This window comes from Antechinus flavipes, chromosome 5 (genome assembly GCF_016432865.1).
Source record: "Antechinus flavipes isolate AdamAnt ecotype Samford, QLD, Australia chromosome 5, AdamAnt_v2, whole genome shotgun sequence".
In the NCBI taxonomy this organism is placed as follows: Eukaryota; Metazoa; Chordata; class Mammalia; order Dasyuromorphia; family Dasyuridae; genus Antechinus; species Antechinus flavipes.
This window is the reverse complement of record NC_067402.1, coordinates 202,679,758-202,701,326: the sequence shown is the minus strand read 5'-3', so window position 1 is coordinate 202,701,326 and position 21,569 is coordinate 202,679,758. Positions and strand designations below refer to the sequence as shown.

Genomic DNA, 21,569 nt, shown 5'->3' with positions numbered 1-21,569 from the left:
TTTCTATAGAACTCCCATGGGGTGGGGTGGGGGAGAATCTTTTCTCAATATCTGCCCCATTTCAGCCAGAAAAGGAAAGTTACCAGTTTAGCTCTTAACAAAGTAAGTTCCCTGTTTGTCTATTTTAATACTCACCCTATTTCCTGGTCACAGGGGTTTCTTCAATGACACTAGGATCCTTAGTCCCACTTTGGGTACCAAAATGTAAAGTATGGGCTAGCCCTCTGGAGGCCTCAGGATCAGCCAGAGTCAGGATAAATCAAAGTCCTTGGGGGACTAGGGGGAGAAGTGAAGGAGGTAGGGAAGCTGCCATGTGTCTTGCCAAAGATGTCTCCTGGATTCTGGAGTCTGGAGTCTCCAGTCTCTCTCCTCCATGTCCTGCTGCCAAGTGATTCTGGCTTCTCTACCCCCGCCCTCCAATCCTTGCCTATAATATCTCAACACCAAACATTCAGTAAGCACCAATGGTGAGGAGAGCCATCACTTCACATCACATCACCATCTCATCTAAATATGTATATAGAGCCATTATCTCACATCGAATAGGTAATTAGCCTTAAGTGCTTGTTTGTCTGATTCAAGCATATCTTTTTGGAGTTTCAGTGCTCTACATATTTGATGACATCGACTATGAGAAGGACAAATAAATTAATAGTTCGTGATCTGGGACCAAGACACAAAATATGCTGAAAAGATTTGCATCTAGCCCCCTTCATCAAAATAATTTATTCCCTGTTTGTGTCACTACCTACTTATATAGTATCTCTTTGGGTTACCATTTTTGAAGTTTTCTATTGAATAGATGAGGAAATTGAAGCTCAGATTTAAAGTGATTCCCTTAAAGTCACACAACCAGGAAATAACAAAACTGACTCTTCTCTTCACTGGGCCTGCTTCCTTTCTTGCTTTACTTATGATAATGGGTTCATAGTAGAAAACTGGAAATCATATAGTGTTTTTACTTCTCTAAAATGTTGGAAAGCAAAAGGCCTGGGGGAGAAGGGTTGGAGGTGTAGGCCAATGGACATTCTGCTTTGATGCTGCTACAAAAACAAAGGGAATTTCTTCTTTTTTTCCTCTTCTTTTTTCCTTTTTCTCTCCTTTTTAAAGTGAAATTTAGCATAAGGCCATTTGTAAGCCTTGCAAAATCCCAGGATTTTCTTATATTCATTCTTTGTTCCAACTTCTATCCTATTTATCTTAGTTCACCAATATTTAAAAAATTTTTATTTTGATTTTGTGACCTAGGAACTACTAGATACTCCTTAAGTCCCTCATTTCTTGAAAGAAAACAATAATTTAAATTTCACAGGAAGCATTGTGTAATAATGTGAAACATATTGCTCTTAAAATCAGAAGCAAGTGGCTATATAACCTTAGACAAATCACTTCAAATCTTGTAGTTCTCTCCTCTGTAACATGAGAACTTTGGAATATATAACCTATATTGTCTCTAGTAACATTACTCATAGTAGAGTGAAAAGAGGTTTGGATTTCAAAACTCTGCTCTGTCAATAGTTAGCTGTGTTACTTCAATTACTAGGAGTGGGGTTCCTATATAATACAGTCTCACCATGTTTCAAGGCCAAAACCCTGCTTGAGTTCAAGTCTCAGAAATCCTGGCTTCCATGGGCTCCCTTACTGGGCTGGTAATAAAATCTGCTCTTTCAAAGTCTCCCCATCGTGCTGCTCCCAGGTCTGATGGGATTTTAATTCCTATACTTGGAACTAGAATAAATTTATCCTAGAAAGGACAAATGAAACAGACCAAAACAAATTTCTAGCCATTTTCTTGAGGCTAAAGATTTAAAAGGCAGTGATGGTTAAGTATCTCTTCCCTTCACCCAGTTAAAATTCATGTTTTCTGTGCTGTGGGAGGGTTATGATATAGCTGCAAAAAGAGAGCAATATTCTAATCTTGTAATTTTAAATGTGCAATATATTCTGTCTACATAACCAGTGGAAAAAGACTGACTACTTATATAGTAGCAGAAAGTAGAATGAAAGTTTTCTCCCTAAAAGATGTTGCTGGCATTTCTCATGTGGTTACCACTATATTAGGTGACCTGGGCATGAGAAAACTAAAGTCCTGTTACCCAAGGAAATAATAGTTAATATTAGAGTTCATTATCTGAATTTCCAAAGTAGTGACAAATCCTGAAAGGGATCACATTTGTTTTTCTCTTTCTTTCTTTCTTTCTTTCTTTCTTTCTTTCTTTCTTTCTTTCTTTCTTTCTTTCTTTCTTTCTTTCTTTCTTTCTTTCTTTCTTTCTTTCTTTCTTTCTTTCTTTCTTTTTTTTTTTTTTTTTTTTGCTGAGGCAATTGGGATTAAGTGACTTGCCCAGAGTCACACAATTAGGAAGTGTTAAGTGTCTGAGGCCAGATTTGAAGTCAGATCCTCCTGACTTCAGAGCTGGTGCTTTGTCTACTACACCACCTAGCTGCCCTGGGATTACATTTGTTAATGTAGAACATTAATTTGGTATGGAAGGACATCTCAATTAGCCTCAATCTTTAGATTTTGTGGATACAGGTAGCCTATGACTACTTTATAAATGGGATGGTGAGGAAGCAAAAGAAAACAATCTTTTGCTTAGTAGCTTTGTTTTAAGCTTTTTTTCTGTATTAGATTAGCTAAATTTTTCTGTGCTTTTCTGAATTGACTATATTCATTTTTTCTTACAACATAGTAATATTTCTTTACATTTATGTACTAAAATTTGTTTATTCTCCATTAACTATGGGCATTTATTTTGTTTCCAATTTGTTGATATGACAAAAAGTACAGTTATAAATATTTTGGTGTGTCTAAGGACTTTCTTATCAATAATTTCCTTGGGCATATAACTAGTAGTAGAATCACTGGGTCAAAGAGTATGCATATTTTAATAACTTTATTTTTGTAATTTCAAATTGCTATCCCAAATGACAGCTCCACCAATAATGCACACAACTCTTTGAATATCAACTATTTCTCAGCATGATGGATTCACTTCTTATTCTACATGTCATTAATGTAGAAACTTAATTTCATGCAATCAAAAGTATTTATTATATCTTTGATAATTGCTTCAAGTCAAGAACTAATCTCATATAACTAAAATGAATGATAGTCAAGATTTAACCCGGTCCTTCAATCTGATCTGAAAAGAAATCCATTGGAAATGAAAAATATATGGTTTGTCAGATGTTGGTCTAAGTCTAAATTTTGTACACTGCTTTCTAGTTTTCCCAGAACTTTTTTTTTAATCAAGTAGGAAATTCTCTTTTATATTTTTCAATTTATTGAATACTGGATTATTAAATTTTATTATTTCTAATTCTTCCTTGTCTAGATTATTCAATTGATCTACTTCTCCATTTTTTTTTTTAGCTAGTATTAAATGGTTTTGATGACTTCTGCTATAATGTATCTTAGACTAGAAGCACTATTTTCCTTTTATCTCTTCCTTTTGGGATTATTTCCCTTGATATTTTATCTTTTTTCTTTCAAATGAATTTATTATTTTATGAAGTTTTATAACCAATTGTTTATAGAATTTTACATATCATTAAAACTATAAATTAACTTTGGTAATATTATCATTATTTTTATTATTGTTATTAATAGCTCCACTTGTCAAATAGTATATTAAGTGCTTTACAAATATTATTTCATTTGATTGTTTAATGCAGCAAATTAGATATTATTTTTCCATTTTACAGTTGAAGAAATTGAGGCAAACACTAGCAAAATCATGTATATAACACTACAAAGCTAGTAAAGGTCAAAAATTGTATTTGAACTTGCGTCTTCCTCATTCTTGCTTCAGTACTCTAATCATTGTGTTTTTAGCTGCCTATTATATTACATTGCTCAGCCATGAGAACTGAATATTTCTCTAGCTATTTAAATTATTTTTTAAAAATTAAAGGAGTATTTTGGAAATTGAATCTATACAATATTTTGTATTTTGCAGATTAATTCCCAAATCTTTTATACTATTTTTAGTTATTTGTTTGAGGGTTTGCTTTTTTTCTTTTGCATTTTCTGGCAAAAAGGCCTCCTTTTGTTACACTTTATTTTTAGAGATAATGGGACCAGAAAATCCGGAACTCTGGACAAGGTAAAAGACCTTTTTTCTTTTCCTATTCTGTAGTGGACACCCAAGCCACCTGGGTCAGGCTTGGGTCATCGTTAGAGCTCTATGCTCGGCTACAATTCTTTACGAATTAATGTGGACTGACAAAAGGCCTCCTTTTGACTCACTCTTTGTCTCTAGAGAGGTCTAGACACAGGAGAGATGCTGCAAGAATTTGGGGAAACTAAAAGCTTTTATCTTTCTGCAATCTAAAAACACCTCTGCCTCTACAAATCCTTCCTTGAGCAAAGATACTTGGCTTGAGGAAACTCCTTCTGTTCAGGCCCTCCAGAGACTAAGGACCCCAACCTGCTTCAAAATTTTTCTATATGACTTGCAGTTAAAACTTTCCACATGTGCTATTTCTGCCATTAGAATGTGAGTTCCTTGAGAGCAGGGGCTGTCTTTTCTATTTTTATTCCTAGATTTTAGCACTGTGCTTTGTACTTAGCAACTGCTTACTAAGTAAATCATTCATTCACTGAATGTATTAAATAGTATCTTTGCTGATTTGTCATCAACAAATAGAGTTTTATTGTTGCTTTGAGTGTTTAATTTCTTTCTCTTGTTTTATATTACATATTGTATTTATATTTGCCATTACTAGCATTTCTAGAACTACATTAAATAAAAACAGGAAGAATGAATACCATTGTTTTAATATTGTATTTATTCAGAAAGCCTTTAATATGTTCTGATAATACATGTTGCTATTTTTTTTTATTTTAGATAGATACTTTTTATAATATCAAAAAGATCCTTCTGTGCTATACTTTGTAGTTTTTTAGCAAAAGTATGTTTGTGCTTTGTCAATGCCTTTTTCTTTTTTTTTTTAATTCAATTTTTTTCAATCAGAAAAAAAGTCTTCATTCTCATTCTTGTTTTACTGGATTGTTTAATTTATATTTAAAGTTATACTTGCTAAACTTCTGTTTTGAAACTAATGCTCTGATAAGCTTATTAAGGAATGGGGGAAAAAGTCAAATTAAATTGATACCAGACATATCTTAAAGAAAACAAAGTAAGACAAAAACACTTAAACTTTGCAAGCTATGTCTTTTTAATTATAGCACTCCTTGTTCCCCTTAGAGAATTGTAATATATTTTTAAGTTTGTCATGAAGTTAAGATTATATCTTCAGTACATTGTTTTATTTAAAGTGGCATCCATATTATTGGAATAACTCCAGGTATTGATATCTTTAGGGTAAGTGCTTTCTGGAAAGTCTGCAGAAACTGTAGCCACCTAGCATTCTGAACTGATTTGATTGATAAACTTTTCAAAATAGCTGATTGAGGATCAGCTTATTGATTGAAAATCTATTTAGAAATAATACATTATCTTTTATAGATAAAAGGAATGATTTTTTTTAATAGCAACTAAAAAGACACAAACAGCATGGAAATGATAGGATATTGCTGATTGTGTCCTTTTATAATTCATTGCTTATTTGCAATTTTTGAATTTTAGATTTAGAAAGGTTACAATTCATTTTTTACCTCTTCTTTATTCTAAATATATGACCATCTCCTTTCCTACCCAGTGAGCCTTTCCTTGTCATGAATAAAAAAAGACAGGAATAGCAGAAAAGGGAAGGGAGTGCAAGATACCTAAACACAGGAAGAGAAGTGCATTTTATTCCCTTTCTCTTAAGCCAAGTTTGAGCATTATAATTAGAGAGCTTTCAGTTTCTTTGTTCTTCTCACATAAAAAAATGTGTGTGTTTCATTATTTCCACTTATAATACATATTTATTAAATATGTTATTTTCTTGATTCTGCATCAATTCATTTTTTTCTCATTGTTTCTCTAAAATCGGCATATTTAGTATTTCTTATGGTACAATAATAGTATTGCATTCATGTGGTAGGTTTTTATTTTTGTTAGTTTTTTTTTAACATTTCATAATTTATGGACACCTACTTTGTTCCCATCTCTATTGTATTGTGGATTCAGGGTTTTCAACCTAATTTTAGACTTTGTTTTGTTATGCTTTTAGAAGACTGACATTAGTGCAAAGGTTTAGGAGTTAATCAGATAGCTGTTGCTATCCTGAAGGGCTATTGGAAAATTAATTTGCTTTCTTTAGGATACCAGAAATGCTTGTACCACTTACTATGATCAGTTATCCATTTTATTTTGCCTCTTTCTAAGAATATCTTAATACTTGCTCCCCTGAAAAAGTCTATATCTCTTGAGAAGTGGCAATTCTTTCTTTATATATATCTATAGATAGCTATATAGATATATCTATACTTATAGATATCTATAAGTATAGATATATCTATATAGCTATATATATATTATCTTGTTTACTTTGTGTGGTTTCACTAATCTTATCTCACATCATTTTTTCATTTTAAAATTGGTAAAATTATTTTACCTAAAGCAGTTGCATAAGAAGTGTTTCTAAGATCATAGCAAACAATCTAATATAAGTTAGGAATAAACTCCCAAGATTATGAGGATATAATGAAGTTGAAAATTGCTTTCCACAATGGCTGGAACAATTCATAGCTCCACCAACTGTGTAATAATGTCCTTATTTTCCCAAACTTGTTCAACCTTTATCATTTTCCTTTTTTTTTTTTTTTTGGTCAATTTGGCCAATCTGATAGGTATGAAGTGAAACCTCAGAACTATTTTAATTTTAATTTTTCTATTAATGTTTTAAAGCATTAAAAACATGATTATTGATCATTTTAGATTTTTCCTTTGAAAATGGCTTGTTGATAAACTTTGACCACTTCATTTGTGTAGTGTCTCTTATTCTTATTTTATGAAATTTATAAATCAGATTATAAATTATAAATTTTATAAATTAGAACCTTATTTGAGAAATAGGAATTCTGAGAAACATAATAAGGTAAACATAAGAAAGTAATATTAAGTAACAAAATAAAAATAAACTATTTCCTTTTCTCTTCTAATTTTATCTGCCTTGGTATTGTTTGTACATTCATAATTTGTCTATTTTCTTCAAAGCAATTATGTTATTCTTTTCTTCTTTGTTTCTTATCCCCTCTTCATACAGAAGAAGAAAGAGAATGAATGTATTTAGTACCACTTCTCTGGTAAATTTGTACAATTATGAATTGTTCTTGCTACCCAATCACCTATAATCTAATCACAAATTTTCATTTTTTCATTTTTTTTAAAACTCCCTTTAAAAATCCATCTCTCCCCTTTAGAGTTTGGTTTTCTTAGAAACAACCTGAGTTTTAATTTACCTCCTGTTCTTATTCTTCCCCTTTTTCCTCTTATTGTTTCCCTATTGAGTGAAATATTTATTTTTCCTGATTGTGGATGTGTATTCTGTCTTCCTTTAGTCCATTCAGAAAAAAGTAAGGTTCAAGTGTCACCTCCTGTTTCTCTTTGTAGAGTTTTCTATTTTCATGGCTTGATTATGAGATCAGTTTCCCCATCCTTCCTCTTCCTTACCCATGTATTTTTCCCCCTTTTTTCTCGTTCTTATTTTAAGATTATCATAGCCCTTCTCATGCCTTCTATCTTATCAGGCTTCTTTATGATTCCTGATGATGGTAAGATTCACATTTATCATCTTTCCACAGTAGAATGAAAAAAAGTTTCTTCTTGTTTAATTTCTTTTGATTGCTTACTTATTGCCTTTTTGTTTCTCTTGATCCTATGTTTATATTTCAAAGTTTCTACACTACTCTGATTTTTTCATCAAAGTTCCATTTCATTAAAGATCAATTTTTTCCCCCTGTAAGATTATATTGAAGTTTCTGGGCAAGTTATTCTTGGTTGTAAGCAAATGTATTTTGCCTTTTGGAATAATGTGTCCCAAACTTTCCACTCATTCATAATAGTGACTACTAAATCTTACATGATTCTGACTGTGACTTATTAGTACTTGAATTCTTTTCTAGATGATTTCAATATAAATTTCTGAATTTTGGCTATTGTGTTCCTGGGACTTTTCATTTTAGGGTTTTTTTTTTTTTTAGGATTCTTTTTTTTTTTTCTTTTTTTCTACATTGCTCTCTGGTTTTAAGAGATTCAGATAGTTTTTTTTTTTTTTTAAAGATATTTAGAAAAATGTCTAGGATCTTCTTTTGATCATGACATTCAGGTAATACAATGATTCTTTTTTTTTTTTTTCTCAATCTGTTTTGTATGTCACTTTCCCCCCCTTTCTATGAGAGACCTCACGATTTTTTCCCCTATATTTTCAGTATTTTGAATTTGTTTTAATATTTCTTGTTGTCTAATGGAGTAATTGACTTCTATTTGATTCGTTTTAATTTTTAGGACATTTATTGCCTGGATGAGGTTTTATACATTGTATGCCATGCTATAATTCTGTAATGTTCTGGTTGGTTTTCTGGAGGTCTCTGGACCAGCCTTTCTTTCAGCAGATTAATCATCACAGGAATAGCCAGGTGTTAAAATCCAAATCCTTTATTATCTCCTTCACAGTCTAATTTCCTTGTCTGGGGCCCAGCTAGCTTTCTTGAGAGACTTTCAGATTGGCCTTGGTCTCAATGTGGGGAGCAAGAGGACAGGCCACCAAGAGGCTGATGAAGATGGAATGAATCTCTCTCCTTGACTCCGAGAGCTTGAGCTCCTGCCTCCAGTCCTCTTGTCTTCTTTGGCTCTGACCCTGGCTGAGTTTGTCTCAGATTATATGCTGTATTCTAATTATATTATCATAGGTGTGAATCTTATAGAATAGGTGTCAATCTTATGGAATTATATTAAGTACTAAGTATATGTACTGAACTAGAGAACTATTAATCACCATACTAAATTAGATAATCATTGTTTTATCAATTCCACTGAGTTAGCATCTTGTAAGAATCCTTGTTTCAAGTACAGAGTTCTGGCCTATAATATAATTCTATTTTCTAATTCTTTGTAGCTCTGATTTCCTTTTTTTTCACTTAATTTTAAATTGACATGCTCTGATCCTTTTATGTATAATTTAAAATAACTGGTCTGAACCTAATTTCTCCCAGATTTCCCAGCAATTTTTCTAGAATAGGTAGTACTTATCTTAGTAATTTTCTTCTTTGTGTTTATTGAATAATAGTTTTTTTTTAAATTTCTAATTCTTGGGTTTTTAATGTAGTCTACTGATTAGCTTTTTTTCTTTTTAAAAATTGTAATATAGTTTGACTATATTAGTAAACAAACATTTAAAAGTCTGATATGATGAAATATTGCTTTTATGTTAAAAGAAATTATGAAAGCACAGGAACAAATGGATTCTTCTCTTACTATAAGAGCTGGACTTCCATGCTTCCCTTTTTTTTTTTCATTCATTTCTTTGAGATCCTTAATTTTTTGGTCTAGTAGATCAATTGTCTAGTTCTATAAAATAATACTTGATAGTTTGATATAGACAAACCAAATTAATTAAACAGATTTATAAGTCATTTTTATTACATTGGCATGGTTAGACCATGAGCAATCAGTATGTCTTCAATAATTTGTCTGTTTTTATTTTTATAAACAATGTTTTATAGTTGCTTTCATGTAGTTCTTGAATATTTATCATTAGTTGTCTCTGTCAAGATTATCTTTTTTCCTTTTTCCTTTTGAGGTTTTTTTTTTTTTTTTTGGAAATGTATAAAATTTCTGATGATTTATATCAATTTATTTTATATACTGCTGCTTTACTGAAGGCATTATTTCAATTAATTTTTAGTTAAATCTAGGATTCTCTTAAGTAAAATCTCTAGGGTTCTCTTAAATAAAACATCATATCATTTGCAAAAATAATATAATTTTTTTATCTGTTGCATATTTTTGTCTCTTACTTTATTTTTCTGTCTTATTATTTATAGTTCATATATTTATACCAAATGAGAATAGTAACAATTCTTTACCTTACTTTATCTTTCATCTTAACAGGAAGGCTTCCAGTATTAAGTCTTGCTTTTAGATAGACATTACTTATCTATTTTATGACTTAGGTTTTTATTTTATTTTAATTTTTATAAAACTTTTTATTTTCAAAACATATGCATAGATAGTTTTCAACATTCACCCTTGCAAAACCTTGTGTTCCAATTTTTCTCCCTCCTTTCCTCCCCATTCCCCTACATAGCAAGTAATTCAATATATGTTAAACATGTGCAATTTTTCTATATATATAGTTCCATAATTATCATGCTGCACAAGAAAAATCAGATCAATAAGAGGAAAAAATGAGAAAGAAAACAAAATGCAAGCAAACAACAAGAAAAAAAAGTGAAAATACTCTCTTGTGATTCACACTCAGACCCCACAGTGCTCTCTCTGGGTACAGATGGTTCTCTCCATCACAAAACCAATGGCTTGAATCATCTCATTGTTGAAAAGATCAGAATTGATCATCATATAATCTCATTACTGTATGCAATATTCTCTTGGTTCTACTCACTTCACTTAGCATCAGTTCATGTAAGTCTCTCCAGGCCTTTGTGAAATCATCCTAATAGTTATTTTTTATAGAACAATAATATCCCATAACATTCATATGCCATAACTTATTAAGCCATTCTCCAAATATTGGGCAAAAGTTTCCAGTTTCTTGCCACTACAAAAAGAGCTACTACATATTCACATATGTGGGTCCTGTCCCTTTTTTTATGATCTCTTTGGGATACAGGCCCAGTAAAGGCACTGCTGGATCAAAAGATATGCACATATTGAAAGCCCTTTGGGTATTAGTTCCATATTGCTCTTCAAAATGGTGGGATCAGGTCACAATTCAGCCAAGAATGTATGGATTAATGTCTTAATTTTTTCTCATTCTCTCCAACATTTATCATTATCTTTTCCTGTCATCTTAACTGATCTGAGAGTGTAGAATGGTACTTCAGAGTTTTCTTAATTTGCATTTTTCTGATCAATATTTAGAGCATTTTTTTCATTATTAGAAATGGTTTTAATTTCTCTATCTGAAAATTGTCAGTTCATATCCTTTGACCATATATCAGTTGGAGAATGGCTTGTATTATAAATTTGAGTCCATTCTATATATTTTAGAAATGAGGCCTTTATCAGAACCCTTTAATATAAATCCTCTCCCCTCCCCCCAGTTTATTGCTGCCCTTCTTGTCTGCATTGATTTTGTTTGTACAAAAACTTTTTAACTTAATATAATCAAAACGATCCATTTTGCATTCCATAATGTTCTCTAATTCTTCTTTGACTTCAAATTCCTTCTTTCTCCACAAATCTGAGAGGTAGACTATCCTTTGTTCTTCTAATTTGCTTATAGTATCACTTTTTATATCTAAATTACGAATCCATTTTGACCTTATCTTAGTATAAGGATGTTTGGTGTGGGTCAATGCCTAGTATGTGCTATATTAATTTCCAATTTTTCCAGCAGTTTTTGTCATAGTAAGTTCTTATCCTAGAAGCTGCGATCTTTGGGTTTATCAAACACTAGATTACTGTATTCATTGACTATTGCGTCTTGTGAACCTAACCTATTCCACTGATTGATTACTCTATTTCTTAACCAGTACCAAATGGTTTTGATGACTGCTGCTTTATAAGATAGTTTTAGGTCTGATACAGCTAGGCCACTTTCATTTGCATTTTTTCCCATTAATTCTCTTGAAATTCTTTACCTGTTGTTCTTCCAAATAAACTGTTTTTATTTTTTCTAGCTCTGTAAAATAATTTCTTGGGAGTTTGATTGGTATGGCACTGAAAAAGTAGATTAATTTAGGTAGAATTGTTATTTTTATTAAATTAGCTCAGCCTAACATGAGCACTTGTATTCATCCAGTTAATTAGATTTGACTTTATTTTTTGTGGAAAGTGTTTTATAATTGTGTTCATATAATTCCTAACTTTGTTTTAGCAGGTAGACTTCCAAATATTTTATATCATCTGAAGTTATTTTAAGCGGAATTTTTCTTTATATCTCTTGCTGCTGGACTTTGTTAGTAACATAGAAAAGATGATTTATATGGATTTATTTTGTATCTTGCAGATATTTTTTATTATATTAAGAAAAAAATCCATTTGTTCTTGTATTTTCATATTTTTATTAAAAAAAATTTAATTGTATCAAGTGTTTAAATGTAATTACCAATATAGTCATGTGATTTTTTTGTTTTTATTATTGTCTATTGTATTTATAGTTTCCCTCATATTGAATCAACCCTGAAATCCTGGTAGTATGCAAATCTAATGGTAGTGCCTGATATTTGAAGCATTCTGCAATAGCATAATTGATAATTATTAAATCATTAGTTATATTTATATCAATATTCATTTATATTGGATATATTGGTTCCTTCCCTTATATTTCTTTCTCTGCTTTATCTCACCTGTTTTTAGGCACCAGGACTATATGTGCCACATAAAATTTGGTAGGATCATTTATTTTTCTATTTTAGCAAAAGTTTCTATAATATTGTAGTTAATTCATCTTTGAATGATTGATAGATTTCATCTGTAAATCTGAGAACTCTTTCTTTGCAAATTTCTTTATAGGTTATTTAATTCCCTCCCTCCTCCCCCCCAACATTAGGTTATTTAAATGCTCCTTTCTAGTTTTACTTTGCTCCCTGGTTCTAAAAATTCTGGACAGTTTTCTTTGTCAATTTCTTGAAATATGGTATCCAGACTTTTTGTTATGATCATGAATTTCTAATAATAATATAATTTTTAGATTATTTCTCTTTGATAGATCTTACAGCTCAATTGTTTTTTATATAATATCCTTTAGATTTTCTTTTTTTTAATTTTTGGGTTTGTTTTAAAATATTTCTTCTTGTCCTATCGAGTCATGTTGACTGACTGATTCTAATTTTATTTTTTTCACTTTTTTAAAAGTTTATTTTTATTATAACTTTTTATTGACAGAACATAAGCTGGGTAATTTTTTACATTATCCCTTGCACTCACTTCTGTTCTGACTTTTCCCTTCCCTCTTTCCACCCCTTCCCCTAGATGGCAAGCAGTCTTACACATGTTAAATATGTCATAGTATATCCTAGATACAATATGTGTGTGCAGAACCGAACAGTTCTCTTGTTGCACAGGAAGAATTGGATTCAGGAGGTAAAAGTAACCTGGGAAGAAAAACAAAAATGCAAACAGTTTTACACTCATTTCCCAGTGTTCCTTCTCTGGGTGTAGCTGCTTCTATCCATCATTGATCAATTGAAACTGAGTTAGATTTCTTTGTTGAAGATATCCACATCCATCAGACTACATCTTCTCATACAGTATCATTGTTGAAGTATATAGTGATCTCCTCGTTCAGCTCATTTCACTTAACATCAGTTCATGTAAGTCTCTCCAATTCTCTCTGTATTCATCCTGCTGGTCATTTCTTAGAGAACAATAATATTCCATAACATTCATATACCATAGTTTACCCAACCATTCTCCAATTGATGGGCATCCATTCATTTTCCAGCTTCTAGCCACTACAAAAAGGCTGCCACAAACATTTTGGCACATACAAGTCCTTTTCCCTTCTTTAGTATTTCTTTGGGATATAAGCCCAGTAGTAGCACTGCAGGATCAAAGAGTATGCACAGTTTGATAACTTTTTGGGCATAATTCCAGATTGCTCTACAGAATGGTTGAATTCATTCACAACTCCACCAACAATGCAATTAATTGATTCTAATTTTAAAAGGCTTTAGGTCTTGGTTAAGATTTTCTACTATAGGGGCAGTTAAGTGGTGCAGTGGATAGAGCACCAGCCCTGAAGTCAAGAGGACCTGAGTTCAAATCTGGTCTCAGACACTTAACACTTTCTAGCTTTTTGATCTTGGGCAAGTTGCTTAACCCCAGTTGCCTCAGCAAAAAAAAAAAAAGTTTTCTACTTTATCTTTTAAAGTATCTATTTTCCTTGTCATTCTCCTATACTTAGTTTTTCAATTCTATATCTCTTATTTAATTTCTGGTTAATACTTTTGTAGTCCTTATAGCATAACTTTTTTTTTTTTTCCTCTGAGGCTTTACATAGACTTGTGTTTATTGCTAAGCATCCTTTAAAACTAAGGTAGTTCCTCATGGTATTCACAGTTTTCCTTGGTTTGCTTGTTTCATCTATTTCAATATCTACATTGGGGATAGGGAACAATATATTTGGGTCAAATAACTGAATAACATGAAAAGAACCTGTTGGGTTTTGAATTGGTCCCTCTTAGGCCTTCTTCTTGCCACAGAACTCCTATTTCTCTTCCCACTGTAAGCTCTGCTTGGAATTCTTCCTGTTTGATGCTGAAGTCTAAGGGCTGAATTTTTTCAAGGGACTTTCTCCTGCAACAGATCTCAGGCCACCATGTCTCACTGGATATGTTTCAAAGATTGCTATCTTTAATGAGTTTCTGTAGCTGTACAGGATTTGAGGATAGCATGATCGAAGCTAAAATGCTAGGGGCTTCAACGAGTCATGTTCTTGGCATAAATTTTCAGGGGATGTCTGGGTTCTGCCTTCTGAGCTCAACCTTAGCCCTACCATGGCTTGCACATTCTAGGGTCATTTGCAGAAATCTAGGAGTCCTTCCTTGCATTCCTTCATTGTATAGAAGAGTTTAGAAGTGATTCTTTCTTTCCAGAATATGAATTGTTAAACTCTACTGGAGCATTTGTGTGGGATCTAAGCTCCTTCTTGCAGGTGACTATCTTCTCACCTGCTATTGCTCTTGGTTGTCCTCCTCTGGTCACAATTTTATAGTCAATCAATGGTTAATTATTTATTAAGTATTTAGTATATATTTGACACATAACATATATGATGAGCTCTTTTTTGGACAATCAAAAAAGTTGTACTTGACATGCCTATGCAACATTCAATTCAAGATGTTCAGAAAGTAATTTTTAATACATGATTTTAAGAGATTAACTAGGATTTGAAATATAGGTGTTGGAATTAAATGCTTAGAGATGATAATTTAATCTATGAGAGTTGATGAGCTCACTAAGTGAGAGAGTATGAAATAAAAGGGAAAAAAGGTTCAGAATAAAGCCTTGGGAGTTACCCGTAATTAGTGAATATGGCCTATCTGAAAAATTAACAAAGGACACTAAGAGAATGTAGTTAGACAGGTGGGAGAACTAGGAGAGATTATTGAATGAAACCTAGAGGAGATAGTATCTAGCAGGAGAAAGTGATCAAGAATGTCAAATGCTGAGAAATATTACAATTGAGGAAAGGATGTTAGATTTATCAATGGAGACACCAAACATTAGACCATCACTATAATGATTATTTGCAGTATGAAATATTTTCCAATGCTTATGTCTTAGGTTTCTTCCAAGTAAATATATTAATTTAAGCAATAGAAGGAATTGGCAGCAGTGTAAGGTGATTTCATGAATATAAGACTTTATAAGATAGTGAGGGTCTAATTTGGCTTCCAGCCAAGTAAGCATGTATTTTCAAGGTACTTTTTTGGATGATAATCTTAAAAATAATATTCATATTTTAGGTCAGTTGCTTCGGTTGAAAATGTTTCGAGAGGATCATGGTTCTTGGATGACAATGTTCTTTAGTACCATTCTCTTCCTCTTCATATTTTCCCATATATACAATATGATTCTTCTCATGGAAGGAAACATGGGGTAAGCCATTTCTCCTTTTATTACTGTGATCATTGTTATTTTTGGAAATTCCTCTATATGCTTATAAGTAACTGTGGAAGTTTCGAGAGTAAAGTTTTCAAGTGAGTCTTTTTATAAATAAAAGTAATCTGTCCTTCATATTTAAAACTTTTCCTCTCTATGGAGCTAAACTCCCCTCTGAAGTAGATTAGAAGTGGCTGGTAAAGTAGTTCTATTTGATGATTAGAAGCCTAAGAAGCAAAAAGTTTGATTCAGATTCCAGTACTTTGATTCAGTTTCTAGTTTCTAGCCATACAAAAAGGGCTGCCACAAACATTTTTGCACATGTGGAGAAATCATGATTTTAAAGCAAAAGACAAAATAAAATTAATTAAAAGAGGCAATTAAAATAGGCAAATTATATTTTGTTAAAAAGATACCATAGACAATGAATTAATATCAGTAATGAACAAGAATGCTTTAAATGGCATAGTATCTAATTTTTTTAAGGAAAAGTTAAATGAATACAGGAGGAAATAAACATTAAAACTATAACAGCTTATTCTTTCTCCCTTTTCAGGAAATGTTAAAATGCTCATCTTGGGAACTTAATTTCCTAGTCTGTCTTATTGATGGAGTACATGAGGTGCAGCTTCTAGGGGAAATACAGCAGGAATCCTGAAGTTTTCTGGCCTTAGGAATATAATAATATAATTATATATTCTTTCCCCTAGACTTTAGGGAAGATATAGTAATAATTCTGAGGTTCTCTGACCTTATGAGTGATATTGTTCTAACCATTTGTCTGTTAGTGATTCTAAAGTCTCCTGGCCCTAGGAATACTATAATATAATTCTACAAACATATGCCCCAGTCATGTCTGATTATTGGAAGTGTGAAGTTTAAATGAGAGTCTCCTGGTTTACATGCAGCTCTTATAAAACTCTTATAAGCTTTATTTAACTCTAGATATTTAGAACTGGCACTCTTTTTCTTCTCCTTTATATTCACTATAGTATTATTTTTGTTTTGAATGGGTCATTTTTAAGTGAGTCCCTTAATACTAGTGGTTGTTTTCCACAATTAGTACATCACTAATCAAATCACTACAGCACTAGATGCACCAAGTAAAATTGAATTTTGATTTTCCACATTTATTTCATTTTACAATGAAACAAGAGGGTGTTCTCTCTTCCCTTTACCCCCATCTCCCTATATCCTTTCTCCTTGTATTTTCATTATATTCTAAAGATGGAATTAAAAAACATAACCTTTACCAGTGCCATTAAGGACTTAGGTTTGTTTTTTAAAAAAAGAACTCAGACATTTGCCAAATAATGAAAGTACTTTTCAGGCAAGTTTTTGGGGAAAAGTTTGGAGAAAGAACTAATTTAATTGGCCAAAAGTTCCAGGAAGGGCTGTTGACCTTCAGTGATCATTTAAGTTGCAAAGGTGAAAATTTTCATGTGCTTGCTGCTGCTCTCTATTGCCACTTTTGACTTGAAAAGGAAAAACCAAGAGAATGTTGCAACTGTATTCCATTGAATGGGCTATATGTATCACTTTGAATTCCATTCTGATTGGATAGTTCAGTCTTCAAGTTAAATGAATAATTGGATTGTCTGATCTATCTAGTCAGTCTTAGGAGCTTTGCAGTTTGCTATACTAAAGAAATTAGCTAAGGTGGTAAGATTAAGGCTTTATAAAACCTTTGTTTGAGTAGAAAAGAGGATTTCCCTAGCTGAAAAAGAACTAGCAGAGATTAAACTGTAAAGCAGTAAAAGGAGAACTAATTTTATATGACAAAGATGTTCTTGAATAGAACATCAAAACCTTCAGTCTAGAGTTATAAGTTTCTTGAAACAGATGTCTTTTTCTCTTTCATGCATTTCTATATTATTCTGCAATATTCTATATTCTCTGGTGAGAAGTCTGTGTGTATTTCTCAACCTAGCTATTGAGTACTCAGGTAGGAGAATGTGATCTGGGTTTACATGTGTATTGCAATGTATTTTATTATTTATAAGTTTGCTTTAATGTTTTATCTAAAATATATCTTGTGCTTTACTGTTAATAATTATGTATAAGATCTAAAATTGTCATTATTGTAAGTGACATTATTGTATGGATAGAAAACATGATTGATAGGGTCCTATTAGAATGGTGTGATGATAACTTAATTTTCACTCTACAAGAGTACCCCTCAGATACAGAGAAAGTTAGAAAGTAACTGTATATTGGTAGTCTGTCTCTGGGACCTTAAGTCTGCTAGAGGGAGAGCATTCTAAATCTCATTGGAGAAACAAGCCAAAACCAGAGTGCAATGGCTTTTTTTTTTTTTTTTTAATTTCTAGGTAAGAGTATCTGACTGCAAGTGTGACATTGTGATAATGTTATATTTCTCTCTCTAATTTCAAGATATATGCATAGTTTTTAACATTTACCCTTGCAAAATCCTGTGTAACAAATTCTTTTCCCCTTCCTTCTCCCCTGAGAAAGCAAATAATTCTATATATGTTAAACATGTACAATTCTTCTATATATACTTACTCATTTATCATGCTGCACAAAAAAATTAGTTTAAAAAGGAGAAAGTAAGAAAGAAAACAAAAAGCAAGCAAACAACAACAAAAAGGTAAAAATATTGTGTATGTTGTGATCCATATTCAGTCCCCGCAGTCCTCTTTCAGGATGCAGGTGGTTCTTTCCATCACAAGTCTTTTGGAATTGGCCTGAGACACCTCATTGTTGAAAAGAGCAGCAGTAGACCTTTATTTTATTCCAATTAGTATTAATCTCTTTGATATGACTTCATAGGTGTGGTGATTATGACTTCTGATAATAAGGCTCTGAAATGTGAACTATAATTTGTAAGTTTTCTTGCTTAATCTTATGAAGCTAACTAGAGAACCTCTACCCTCGTTTTTCCTTGTTATGTTGAACAAACCTAGCATGACAAAAGAATTTCAACTATGTGGAAAGGTCTCTAGTTATTTTTATTGCTCTTCCATCCCTTTTATCTTTCTAATATGGTAAGATAGCCATGATCATATAGGCAATGCATGACCCTCAGATGGCTTGTAGCCTGCTTTTCTACCAGCCCATGGGTGTGCTTATTAGCTTGACAGGACCTCCTGAAAGGTCAAGATAGGTCTATTAAGGTCTGCTTCACAAGCCCATTTGTCAACCAATGGGATTCTTTATTTTGTGTAGAGCCTTCTATAAGCTTAAGAGCGAAGACTGTTACTCTGTGAGATTCTATATTTTTGGTCTGCTTCATCTGTGTTTTCTGGGTACCAAGCAATACCAAGGTCCTGGAAGAAGGGAGTATCTCATATTGTGAGGGAAATCTGAAGTCCATTTTATTAGAGGGGACCATGAGCTCTTTAATAAAGTACAATAGACTCAGAGCCAATCCTTCTATCTCTCAGTTTTTCTTTTAATCTTCCTCCTCAATAGTATTTTGCTTCTTACTGCCATTTCTCCTAATTCACCCTTTCTTCTCTTATTCCTCCTCTCCTATTTTTCCTGTAGGGTAAGAAATATTTCCATACCCAACTGAGTTTGTATATTATTCCTTCATTCAGCCAATTCTGAGAGGATAAGGTTCAAATGCACTCTCCCATCTAACTTCTCTTTTGTAAAAAGCCCTTTCGTATTTCTTTTATATGAAATAATTTGCCCCATTACTTGTACCTTCTTCCTACTCTTAGTCTATCCCTTTTTCCTCACCTCTTAATTATGTTTTGATTTTTAGATATCATCCCATTATGGTTAACTCATATGTGTCCTCTATGTATCCCTCTTTCTAATTGTCCTAATAATTGTAAGGGTCTTAGGGATTATAAATGTTATCTTTCCACATAGGAATTCAAAGAGTTTAACCTTATCAAATACCTTATAATTTTGCTTGAGTCTTGTATTTTAAAGTCAAATTTTCTATTCAGCTCTGGTCTTTTCATTAGGAATGCTTAAAAGTCGTTTCATTCATTGAATATCCATTTTACCATTGAAAGATTATACTCAGTTTTCCTGGTTAGTGATTCTTGGTTGTAATTCTAACTTCTTTGTCCTCCAGCAAGTCATATTCCAAGGTCTCCAATTCTTTTACCAGGTAACTGCTAAATCTTATTTTAATCCTGTCTGTGGCTTTTGTTATTTGAATTATTTCATTCTGGCTGCTTGCAGTATTTATTCCTTAACCTGGAAACTCTGGAATTGGCTATAATATTCCTGGGAGTTTTCATTTGGAGATCTCTTTCAGGAGATGATCAATATATTATTTCAATTTCTATTTTACCCTCAGGTTTTAGGATATCAATTTTCCCTTACAAATCTTGAAAAAGATTTTCTCAGCCTGTTTTTAAGGTGTTATTATCTTTAGTATTTTACTGTGCTTCCCTTACCAAGCTGGTTGACTATTTTTTCATGATTTTATTATATCATTCTCATTCCTTTCCTCACTTTTCCTTTCCTCTCTCTAATTTAATTTTTAAAAATCCTTTTTGACTTCTTCCAGGAATTCTTTTTGGGAATGTGACCAATTCACATTTTTTCTTTGAGGCTTTGGATGTCTTTATTTTGGCATCATTGTCTTCTTCTGAGTTTGTGTTTTGATTTTTTTGTCACCATCATAACTTTCTATGGTTGGGATCTTTGTTTGTTTGCTTATTTTTCTAGCCTTATTTTTATTTTTAATCTTGTATTAAAGTTGAACTCTTCTCTTGTTGTGAAAAAAGCACTGTTCCAAGCTTCAGGTTTTTTATGTTGAATTTTCAGAAACAGTTTCATTTTTACAACATCATTTTTTGATTCTGCCACTTGAGAATTTATTTTGAGACATTAGTTTAATGTTGTTTGGAGGGAAATTTTGTAGGCCTTAGGCTCTTTGCCTTTACTGTCATCTTGACTCTTACTCTTACTAATTGTTTTTGTTTTTTAATTTTTTGACTTCCAACTCCATAGCAGTTGCCTTACCTGGTATGGATATGCTTCCTCCCGGTTTTTGAATTATCCACTACTGACTCTTTAACTCTCTGGTATAACTTCACTCCAGGGCAGAACCTCTGAAGGATGATAATAATATATTTGAATTAATTCCTCAGTAACTATTATACTCCCAAACTATCATACCTTCTACATCTCAGTGATCCTAGACTCAGGTTCTTAATGTTCAAACCCCATTTTTCATTCTCTCCTAGTATTCCCTTATTTGCTATCCCCGGATGACTAGAAGCATGGCAGATGATATTTGAATCTATGGAAGCTGATGAGATTACTCTCTGGACCTGCTCACTAGATGATTTCAGTACCAGCCCGATTCCTGATCATGGATGGGCAATGAAGGGGCAGAACTTATGAAGATGATCAAACTGGAATCCATTTATTCAAAATTTTCTCAGCCTTATATATCCTAATACACTTACATAACTATAACACACTACTCATGCACTAACTATAGGATACTGGGCAAGCAGGACCACAGAAACAACTTGCTATTGTGTGCAGATGTTTCCTTGTTACTTTAGTATAACTCTGCTTTAATTACAACAAAGGTTGTCATGATCCCTGACTTCTCAGGAAGATGAGATGCTCCTAGGGGAATGGGGAACCAAACCAGACATGTCAGCAGGGTTCCTTTTACTGAACTAAAAGGTCTTATATTTCACCCAGAGTTCCCCACTATCTGTGGCTCTCTACATCTTCCACTTTCTTTTGTTTTAATTGAAGCAGATATACATCATTGGTTAAAGCCATAAAACAAGTTTCAGCATGGAGGAATCACACAGGCAAATAGTAATATAACAAGCAATATGAATAAACAAAATTTTATAAATGACTTCCCTGAGTCCCAGAAAGAAGGGATAGAAAATAATTATTAATTCACAACCATACATACACTTCCTTCAGCAG

At 32.3% G+C, this 21,569-nt stretch overlaps 1 protein-coding gene across 1 annotated transcript in view; it reads left to right on the top strand.

Moving 5' to 3' along the window:
• TMEM117 (transmembrane protein 117) overlaps positions 1-21,569 on the top strand; it is a 146,629-nt gene that overhangs the window by 18,748 nt on the left and 106,312 nt on the right. Inside the window, exon 3 of the mRNA XM_051963710.1 lies at positions 15,545-15,677. Within this exon, the coding sequence (XP_051819670.1) occupies positions 15,545-15,677 (133 nt within the window). The remainder of the gene's footprint in view (positions 1-15,544; positions 15,678-21,569) is intronic.